General features: G+C 34.6%; 1 protein-coding gene across 1 annotated transcript; it reads right to left on the bottom strand.

The window, feature by feature from the left end:
* Positions 1-678: 678 nt before the first annotated feature.
* On the bottom strand, positions 679-10156 carry KERA (keratocan). The gene is made up of 4 exons (XM_074825417.1): positions 10112-10156; positions 9898-9995; positions 7701-8593; positions 679-2664 (listed from the first exon to the last, which is right to left on the bottom strand). The coding sequence occupies exons 3-4, from the start codon at positions 8584-8586 to the stop codon at positions 2492-2494; spliced, it is 1059 nt and encodes a 352-aa protein (XP_074681518.1). The 5' UTR covers positions 8587-8593; positions 9898-9995; positions 10112-10156; the 3' UTR covers positions 679-2491.
* Positions 10157-11372: the final 1216 nt, after the last annotated feature.

The following is an 11372-nucleotide window of genomic DNA, read 5'->3' as shown; positions in this document are numbered from 1 at the left end:
CTAAATGAGGATACTTAGGATTTTTTCTTTATTAAACAGTTCCCAGATGTGAAGTCAGTGGGTTGCATCAAAGGTGTAGAACACAGAGCACTTGGCAGCAGCAGCTCTACAGCCCAATAAAAGCTTGTCCAAGGATATATTATGAATTTCTGTCTTCACTCAGATTAACTGGGATTCGACAGGGACAAGTCTTGAGTATCAGTCTGTATGTGTCCAGAGAAAGACTATTCTATAAGATAGTACTGACCTTTGAAGAACTAATATAACACTTTCCACCCTACAGTGGATTGGAAAAAGACATTAATATCGGGCCAGCTGGTGGAAAATTATGTGTCCCTGATTTCATCACATAATGCCCTTATCAAGAATATTAAGCACCTTGATTCTCCAGTGTCCCTATATGATTTTACATATGATCCCTTCTCATAAATAAGTTTGACATCTCTCTGGGAAAGGGTTAGTGTTTTCTGTTTTAATATGTATATAATGCCTAAAAGGGTCATAATTTTTGGCTGGAACTTCAAGACGCTTTGCTGTACAATCATTTAGAACTGTAAATAATGTTAATAATATGCATATATGCCTGGGAATATTCACTTTGGAGTATGTCTATTTGTTCTTTGTTTAAAGTAGAAATTAATTTCCAAGTACAAGCACATAATTATTGTTATAATTTAATTAGTAGTGTTGTCACATTTTTTTTCAAAAAAAAATAAATTACTATGCTATTATTGAGTAAAGAACATATGTAAACATGCATACATATTGTAGAGACTTTTTAAATCTGTATTTTTTCATTTAGGGTGAACACAGAGGTACAGAAAATATTTTGCTAGAAGGGCTGGAGTTTCTCAGCAATCACATAAAAAGAACTGCAAGAATAAATGCTTTTGTGATAGGATTTCCAAATGGGTTATTTCTATGCTGAGTTTCTCTACTGGGTTATTTCCACAAATGCACTGGAGCAAAATAAGGCCTGATTTTCAGATAAAAAGGGATTGAATGTTAGAAGTTGCAGTTCTCAACTTTTTAAAAAATCTATTTTTAAGAAAATGTTTCATCTTCAAAGAAAAAATTATACCACATGCATAGTCTTTAAATGTTTGTTACTGAGGCCAGTCTTAAAATGTTAGAATTAGATACAAGCTATCAAAGAGCAACTAAGTGCTTCTATCTACAAATACAAGAAAACTAAAATAATATGACTGATGGATAGTCTGTTGTGCTGGCTATCAGAAATAAAAATGTCATACTCTCACAGTGAATAGCTGACTCTAATATTCAATTTGTGTATTGAAATACCAATATTATCTTATAAAAACAGAAAAAGAAAGAAAACAGATTTTATAAAAAGATGCCTGCTGATATCTCCTTTGTTAATGAATTGGAATGTGGTCTATTCTAAATACCTGGACTTCTCTAAAATCTGGTATTATTATGTGCGTGTATATGAGTGAACAGATAGTTAAATACTGCTCTGAGTTGATTGTATTTGCTTAAACTGATACAATTCTTATACAAATATTTAGCTAGTTCAGTAAATAATTGGGAGGCGATATATATCTTAATTACTTATTTTTGTCTTTATCACCATTATATTAACTAGCCATTTCAACTTTTGTGAAGTACCTAGTCTGTGAAATATGTAGTCATTACTGTTCTTGGTTTTATCTCCATGGAAACTAAAATAAACCAAATGTTCAATGACTATCCCAAAGCTACAGAAAGAAATTGTGTCAAAACTAGAAATGGAATACTGAAGAATGAAACAGCATAAAATTGGCACTTCTATAGATCAAGATTTCATCTCATGTTCCCTTGTCCCTGGATTTGAGTTGGATCAGTGTATTCCAATTCTGAAATCATATGCTGAATGAATCCATACAACAATATATATGTAGTATATTGCTTTGAACTCTGAGCTTCATATACTTCATGCCATAAAAGTATCAGTCTTCAATGGATGACAGCAATTTATGAATTATTTACATGTTAAGTGTTTGTTCACCATCAGTCACTATCTTAAAAAAGACAATGGCAGTTCTGATAGCTAGTAGTCATGCAACTCATTTTTTTTCTAGCATACATATTTAGCCAAGTGCACTCAAATTCATTGGGTTATTATATAAAAAAAAATAAGAAAATATAATTTGTCTGTAGCAATGTTAACAGGATAGACATTGTACCATTTGACAAGAAAGATGGAGTAGACAAGAATTTGCTTTGGAATATTTGGGATCTTACACAAATGATTTTCAATATATTCTCATTAGGAATTCTTAAGTAAAATGTTAAGCACATATTTCATGTCCATTGATAATCTCTTCTGAAAGAAGAACAATCTTTTCAGCTGTAGAAAAGATGCAAGCAAAGAAAAAAATAAAATCAAAATAAAGCTGTTATTTCTTGATTTATGAGTTAGAACAAGTTTCATTCCAGCAAAACTTGTGCCTTAGCACTCTCACAGAACAAGAGTGACAGTGCAATATCTTTATATAACAACAGCTTGAAGTAGTCGGAAACATATCATGATGTCCAATGGGATTGGAGGTTGAATTTCATTTCCATCCAGGCGAAGGTATCTGAGGCGAGGGGTGTTGCCGTAAATACCATAGTCTTCTGCTATGGCAATTGAGACTGGGCATATTTGAGTACCATTGACACCTGAAATGTAGGTCAACATGTTAGGTAATTTCCATGGGAAAGTTTCATGAATTAAAAATTCATTTAGGAAACAAATAAAACTGTCTTCCACTGATATTTGTATGGTAGACACTTGTTCCTATCAGAGCTAGAAAATGACAAATTAAATTAAAACCAATTAAATTCTTCTTTGATCAAAAAAAATCTTAACGTAATACAATCTAGATCAGTGAATCACATATTTAATGTGCTGCAATTATGAATAAAGGCCACTAGATGCATAATTTTACCTTGGATGGAGGGGAAACTAATTTAGACAACTATTGTGTATTCATTGAGAAATAGAACTCTGCCCTCAGAGAGAGCAGAACAAGTTTAATGCTGAGGGATTTGGAACATCTTACTGCAATGACAGTATATTAATTTTAACTGATAATATTCCTTAATGAAGATCTTGCATTGAAAATAACTGTATGAACCAGAGGCGCTTTTTGTGTAGTGTCTGTAACTTTTAACATCTGTACTTTCCTGTTCTCTCAAATTCTTCAGTACAGTAGGTTTTAATTGCAAGAATATAACTTGTGCAATGAGATATTTTTCTTTCTAATCTGAAAGCCAGCAAGTTCTTAAAATTATGTATAAATCAGACATACCATGTTTCAATTCAGGTAAAATTTTAAACCATGGCTTAAATCATTACCCATTTTCATAAGAGTTGAATAGATTGGTTCTTTACATTGTCTCCCCTACGTTACCTCTGCACTGTCTCTTGGCTAAACTGCTTTTCATATTTTGTCTTCTGTTGGGGATAGTGAGGCTGCCACTGCCCTATTTCAGCCTCAAAATGTCCTTATTTGAGAAAACACTGAAGCAGTGTTTGTTTATCAAAGATGTCAAATTCCTTTGACCAGATTATGGTATTTAGTGATTGGTCTGACTGCTTGATGATTTTATTGGCCCCAGACCACCTGCAAAAAGTGGTTGAATGAGAATATGTGTATAACAGACTTTTTGAGCACAGATTTTTTTAGCAGCCCAAAAATAGGAAAAGAAAAGCTTTCTACCCAAATTTTTCTCCCCTTACATATGACAATGGTAATATGCACACATCTTTTGATTACAATCCCCCAAATTATTTAAACATTATGATAGAAAAAAAAATTCCCAAAAGAAAAAAAAACACCCTAGTTTGAAAAACTGCCAAGAGGTTTGCAACATCTTGGAAACAGACTTTATCTTTGTCATGAAAACTAGATAAATAAATTCAGTTGGCCAGGGCCAACTATCCCACTGCACTAGTTTCACTGGGTTAATTACTCCAGCCTTAAAGTGAGGCAGCAGTTATCTAACCACAGACCACCTATGAAGAAGTTATTTCCTGATGATGTGTGTTATGAACTAGTTTGGGTTTTTATTGTTCTATTCCTGTGAACAGTAAATCCTACCCAAACTGTCAGAGGAGTAAAAGCCTCTCTGTCTCCTCTTCTCTTGCAATCTTGTTCTTGGGTATATTGCTGAATTTTGCTTAAGCAGGGGGGACAGGGCAATCTACCTACAGGGGTACAATTCACCCTACCTAAACTGATCCATGTAGAGGGTAAATGTTAGTCTAAGTAAACCATTTAGACTCTGTTTATAAACTCTGGAGAGAGATGAACACTGCCAAAAGGTGATTCACAGCTCCTTAAAATGGGACGATTTTCCCTCTGCAATTGTGTCTTTTTCCATTAAGTGAGTAGGTGGTCTGTATGACTAACCCAAACTAGGTACAAAAATCTAGGATGGCTAATTCAAATAAGATGAATTCCACCTGTGGTCAATGGTATTGTTAAGCAGTGTAATATTTAAAAATTAGACTCTTGAGCTGCTGTAGGGGAAAGCAGAAAAGTTTGTCATTAATGGCTAATACTGCATGTTTGGTGAAGAACCAAAGATGATCCTGTTTCTTTTCCAGGAAGACTCATATTTTAGAAACATTCAGAAAGTAAGTTGATCTAGAAGATAGATGTGTTCTGATATATATGAGTGTGAGGGTATTTCTGTTCTATTCTTGTAACATCTAGCTGCAATCACTGTAGTCCAACTTGAATAGTTGGACTCCCTTTCTCCTTTTCACATAATATTTAACTGCAGTAGACATGGATCAGCATGGAAATCTGTACCTTTCTGGGCTCTTCCATCAAAGAAGCCAGTACCAGCTATAGCGCACGGGTCTGACAGTAAGTCAGGATCTGTAACTTCAACCATTTCTTTCCAAATATCCTATAATGGTTTCTGATAGACTCTAATTGCTACTTAACCCAAGGACTTCTCCCTGTCTCTACACATGGAATAATGTTAGTTCAGAGGAGCTATCCCAATCTCCTGGTGTTCCTCTAGGGAAACTTACTGTTCGCTCCCTTTTATCGCTTCTTTGATAGCACTGTAATATCACCTGCTTACTCTTGCTCACTCGGTACATCATCGTTTCATGCCTTCTCCTCTTTTTGCTTCCTCTAGCACTCCCTTTCCCATCATTTGACATCTCCCCAGAGCCTCACATGTGTATCTCATAAATAAAAATATAAACATGTGTTTTAAAATGCCATGAACAAGTGTGGTGCGTATCTGTTGTAGACATAATTAGTTTTGGTTGTATGTTGATTTTGCTTCCAACTTTCAAGTACTTTTTTTTCCTCTGCACATTGAGATCCTTGGGGAAGGGACGACAGATGAAATTCTGGTGCCACTGAGACCAGTGATCAGGCTATCATTGACTTCACTGGGCTTCAGGATATCTTCATAAATGGTCTCTGAAGAAATAAGGCCTTAGACTTATATGAAGAACTGATGTTATACAATAAAGTAAGCAAATAGTATTTACATAGAAATTTTGATGTCTGAGCTCTTGCAATGCCAGCAGTGTAACTATGAACCACCAAGAGAAAATAAAACAGCGATTGACAAGTGTGTAGGGGTATCTGAGAATTAATATTATAAAGAGGGCTTCTACTGTACACATAAAAGTAAACTTTCAGGAGGACTCTTTTGTAGAGAAACGAGATGCAGGCTTTTACAGTTATTTTTCTTTCAAACGTTTTACATTGATTATCTTAAAGTAATTGCTGATCATCAACTTCCTGGGTTTAAGAAGACAAAAACAATCCGCAAAATTAATGACACATCTTATTATACTCCTACCTGATGGAATTGCCTTCCTTGTTTGGATCCTAAATGCCCTTTGAGACATTGTCTATTAGAGCAGTGTCTCATGAAGACTATGTCGTTATCTCTTACCTCTTGAACAATTATGCTATGTGGTAGAATGTGCCTTACACAGTACCTGCATTTCATTTCAGGTGTCAGATTGCCTTCTTTAATAATTTTTTGACTACTTTATATATAGTTACTAAAAATATAAGAATACTTTGTTTTTCAAATTAAAGGCAGTGTTGTGCTTAAGTTAGTAATGAATTTTGAAAAGTGGTAAAAGCATTAAGGAATATAAGGTTTGTAGAAAACTATTGTGATTTAGGCTCATGGGTACCCATGAGTTGCTGGAAAATGGGACTTGAGTTTGCATATACTATACAGGTTGATTTTTATGGTTTTAAACTTTTTTAAGCTTATTTAGGAAAGTAAGATAATCTTGGCACCTCTTTAAATACTACCTAGACACAAAACACTTCTTAAACTGGACAGGTTACATTCCACTGATTTCATTAATGTCCACTTAAAGTGACAGAAGGTAAAATCTACACCTGAGGCCCTGCAGTGAAACAATTAAAATAAAACCCTTCCTAACCAGTGGGAAATGAAATATGTTCAGTAACAATGTATGTATTAAGCCCTAACTCTTATCATTAGATTTCTCGCAGGCCACTTAAATACGTGCCAGCTGTATGAAACTGATTTTTCTTTACAAGATTTAATACATTTGTTTTGCAAAATGCAATGAATTAATCTAAAGTATTAATAGACATCTTCCTTTGATATGTCCTTGTTTCATACGGAAGCCAAACCATTCTTTTTAGTATATTTGTGAACTACAGTGATACAAGACAGGAGTAAGGAACCATTTATTCAATTAAATCACCATGACAGGAAAACAAATATAGAGACTTGGTTACCTTCTGTGCAGTGATAAATAGAAAGCCATCACTTTGATTTTGGCTTTTGGCATGAAACGAAGGATTTAAGGTCTCTAGGACTTACTGAGCAGATACTTTACCCAGTGTCCCTAACTACCACATCCCTGCTGTACCTGGATGAACCTGGAAGCAGTGCTAGAAGCAGAACTATGACATGGCAACAAGCTTCTGTTGGCTTGCATACAAAACCTTGACTCATTTATACAAAGTGGAAAATGTTAGAAGACATTTGATGAAATAAACCTTAGTAAGACAAAGGTTCTGAAAGTCAGTGGAAAGATTTTTCATGAAGACTAAACCCAAGTGTCAGCATTTTGTGCACAATAAACAAAAGATGGGGAGGATATTCAAGCCTGAAATACTCAATATCTACATTCTAATTATTTATACTTGAAATAGATTGTGTTGACTACAGCCAACATTTTATTCTGTTTTAAGGGTGCCTCACCTTAAGCTCCTACTACATAATTTAAGTGAGAGACACTCAGAAGAACTGAGTGTGCAGCAATTCTGTTAGTTTAGTGAAGTTCCTAAGGTGCTCAGGGACTTTAAAATCTAGTAGTCATACAGATGTGGAGTGAATATCCTAACTTGTTGCACCCACTATTTTATTGTTGTTTCTTGCTTATTTACTCCTAGCCTGTCTGTGGGAAACTCAATTTGTTCCCACAAAATGGTTACTGGCATGTATAGCAAAATGCGAATGCACAAATTCTTAATCCACTCACATTTCTGATCTGCTTGTGAAGTGTTTTTTTCTGTATGCATATGAACACTTTTCCCATGTGGTATTACTTCCATGCACATATTTGGTTGTCATATTTTAGAGCTGACTTGAAAACTGACCTGTGGGAGGTCCTCTTGCTCATGTCCCTATAATCTACATCACATTTTTAATAGGATCCCACACTGACAATACATACTTACTTTTGATTCTGTTGTGATCAAGGTGAAGGTGCTCGAGTTGAGCATTGATTGGTGGAATTTTAGTGAGCTGGTTGTGAGACAGCTGTAGATCTAGAATAGATGAGACATTAAACCCATTTGGGGGAATACCGTCATCAGATAATTTATTGTAGTTCAGCCTAAGGAAAGTCACTTTGGGTATTGCACTGAAGTAGTTTTCTGGTATCACTTCAATGGAGTTGTTGTCCAAAAACAGCTGTAGTGTGTTAGCTGGAATGCTTAAAGGCATTTTCTTGAGTGCATTTTTTGCTATGTTGAGCTGCATAAGATTGTTGAGTCCTTGGAAGGTGTCACTTTGAAGAGCGCTGTCCAACAAACTGTTCTGGTGCAGATCTAACATAGTAAGGTTTTCCAAGTTGCTGAAGACTCCTTCTGGGATTCTGGAGATTTTGTTTCTAGCCAGTCTGAGCTGTTCCAGGCCCACTGGTAATGGGGCAGGCACTTCTTCCAATTCGTTATCTTCAAGGAATAAGTAAAGCAGCCTTTTCAGCTTGCTCAGCACACCACTCTCAATTCCACTGTTGGTAATCTTATTCTTGTTCAGATTTATCCATCTCAGATGAGTGGCATTCACAAAAGGCTTCTCTGAAACTGTTTCAATTAGATTGTTTTGAAGATAGAGGTACCAAATTCTTGCTGGAATTGGAGGTATTTCTTTAAGTCCTTTGTTATCACAGTATAATGCATTGGGGAAACTAGGAGGACAAAAGCACTCTCGTGGACACTCAGAAGTGTAGTGAGACCAATGCTCAGGATCCAGCTCATCATAAACTTGTCTCACAGTTCGAGTCCACACAGAATTGATCAAGAATAAAAGCAAAAGGCTTGTATAGACTTTTAGAGTCATTTTTTGCCTTGGAAGGGGAGAAAAACAATTAGCTGTCTCTTAACAGAATTCTCTAACAACATACTAGATTAACAAAGCAGTGTTACACAGAAAATAATATTTCCTTTATAAACAGCCAAATTCTGTCCTCTGTGGTATTACCTATGCTATGTTAAAGAAAAACTGAACAATAATATAAGAGGTCTAAACAATTCAGTGTTATACGTTGAAGACATTTTCCTTATTCAACTTAGACTCCACATTGGCTACCAGATTAATTGATGTTCATGCAAGCGTCATTTCAAAAAACCTGAAAACATGGATCATTTTTCTGACATTAAATCAGTGCTTCTTATAAATTTAAGTTTTCCTGTACAGAGCTATAAACTATATAATGTACCATCTTCAGTAAAGCTATCAATACCGTGATGATATAAATACTATTGTACTCAGTGTTCTTGCTTTTAAAATTAATCATACCCTCTTTTCTGTTTTTCCTCTCTCTTAAATTATAATGGCATCTGGATCAGATTTTCCAGGGTCTTTTCTCATCACAGAAAAGTGAAAGATCAAAGAGTGTTTTAACAGCTGTTTGTTGGGCATGTTCTTAAAAAGCTTGGAGGGAATATGTTTGAGTAATTCATTCCCCTCCCTCATTCACTGTCTCATATCCAAAGTTATGAATTTCCTTCTCTAAAGCAAACAGCCAAAACAAATGCACAATCTAAATGACACAAAAAGTAAGTCACAGCCAAATTATATCATATACACTCATGCATCTTGTATCTATTCTACCTACTTAATTATTTGCTTTGTTTAGCCTCTTCTACCATTGAATGATGAACAAAATCATCAATGATAATTACTACAAAAAGAAATATCTATGTTGCACAAAAACAATGCTTCACAAACACTGTTATCTTGCTTACTTTCTGACAAAGATTAACATTTTGCAATGCAGAGGCAAGAGACTGAAAGAGGAAAGAGGCTGGAATTTCTGATCAGAATTAGGTTAGTTTTTGCAAAACCAGTATTTCTATAAAAAGTAAATTCTCTCATAAGTTTAATGCATCAGTAAAGTTAAGAACTCAGTTAAGTTGCACCATATGATACGTAGTCATTTAATAGTTTTCGACATTGTTATTAGCAGTAACAAGTGCAGTATCCTACAGATCTTTCAGCCTCAAAAACTGTTATTTGGAAGCATTCCAAAAAAAGACAAATAAAATATTTCTAAAGAATAACATCTCCATCAGTGAAATGGTACCTTCTCACTGTGTAAATATTCATAACCTTAATAACATTCTTAAAAAGAAATATAAAGTAATTTACCTTGTTAGTCAAGTTCCTGGATTTATCTGAAGCCAGTTAGAAATCACTGTAAATCCACAGCCTTTGGCTGCCCACCACTGTGTTTTCTTCCTGTCCTCCTAAGAATTAATAGCATATAAAATTTGAAGTTCATGCTAGTATTCCCAGATGTATTACCATACACACCTTATTAGCTGTTGTTTCTAATTTGACATTGCTTCAGATTTGGGCTTACCTCAGCTTTCTTGGATCTTCTTCTCTTTCTATTGGTCACTCTTGTTAGACTGTAATAGCTTGAGTCAGGCTACAAGCCGTGTTCTATGAATACAGCCTAATATATACGCATCAGTGACTACAGCTTTTAACCCCTAAAATAACTAAGGCACCTCAGCACCTAGGCAGGAAAAGACAGGAAATTCTGACTTTAATATCAAGCAGCCACAGAGCTGAAGGCATTTGATTTCTACATTTTAGCAGATGAGAGGAACTGGTCTAGATGAAACAGGTAACACAAAATGTACCTTTATTCAAAATTTTTCTCAGAAGATACTTTACATGCAAAGCTCGCTTACGTCATAATTCATTCTCATAATACCTGAACTGGCCACGAAGAATTAAAAACAGTGCCATCTGTTTCTACGGAAATATTTTATTTGATTTTTATCAAATGCAGATGCTGCCATGCCTTTTAAAGACATAATTCTTGATTAGGAGAAGAAGATAGCAAAAGCATTTGCTAAGAATTTTTTAATAACATATTTGCATTTCTTTAAAGATTAAACCATACCTTTTCCTTTTTGTTCAGAGATATATTTACATATATTTCTACAAATTTATCATACTCTCCAGTGCCTCCTGCAGTGAGGTCTGGTTTTAATTATCAAGACACCAAGTAATTATTTTGTTTTATCATTGATCTAAAGCAAACTCTTTCCAGCCAGCTTGCTATCCACGCCATAGACACATATTTCTCACATTAAGTATTTTGGAGGATTTTTGTTTTCTTTTTTAGCTCAAACTTAAAGTAACAACTTAATATCAGGAAAACTAGCCACGTTCAAAGCCAGAACAATGGCATAAGTGTTTTAAGGAAAAAGCTAATGAAATTACTGAAAACATAAAATATATCCTGGTACCTTTTATGAGTTTATATTAGTTTTAAAACTTATTTATATAATTAGTTTAATTCAGTTTCATCTAATTTAACACTAAAACCTCTAACAGTTTATTTCATAATGTTTAATACTTTGATTACGAAACTAAGAATGTCTCAAAAGCAGCTTAGAAGTAGACAAAAAGATAAGTAATCAAAAAAAGGAAAGCAACCCTTAAGTACATGGGCAGCTTCCACTGACTTCAGCAAGGCTAATGTTAAAAACATCATCAAATTGTTTTCATAAGTATATGTTTGTACTACCTTCTTTTTTGTTTAGGAAAAAATACATCCTTACTGCCAGTAATTTTTACATGGATTAAGCATGTGCTTAAAAATAAAA

The sequence above is a fragment of the Strix aluco genome, chromosome 5 (assembly GCF_031877795.1).
Source record: "Strix aluco isolate bStrAlu1 chromosome 5, bStrAlu1.hap1, whole genome shotgun sequence".
In the NCBI taxonomy this organism is placed as follows: domain Eukaryota; kingdom Metazoa; phylum Chordata; class Aves; order Strigiformes; family Strigidae; genus Strix; species Strix aluco.
Note: the sequence above shows the minus strand (reverse complement) of the source record. Positions and strands in the feature narration are given on the sequence as shown.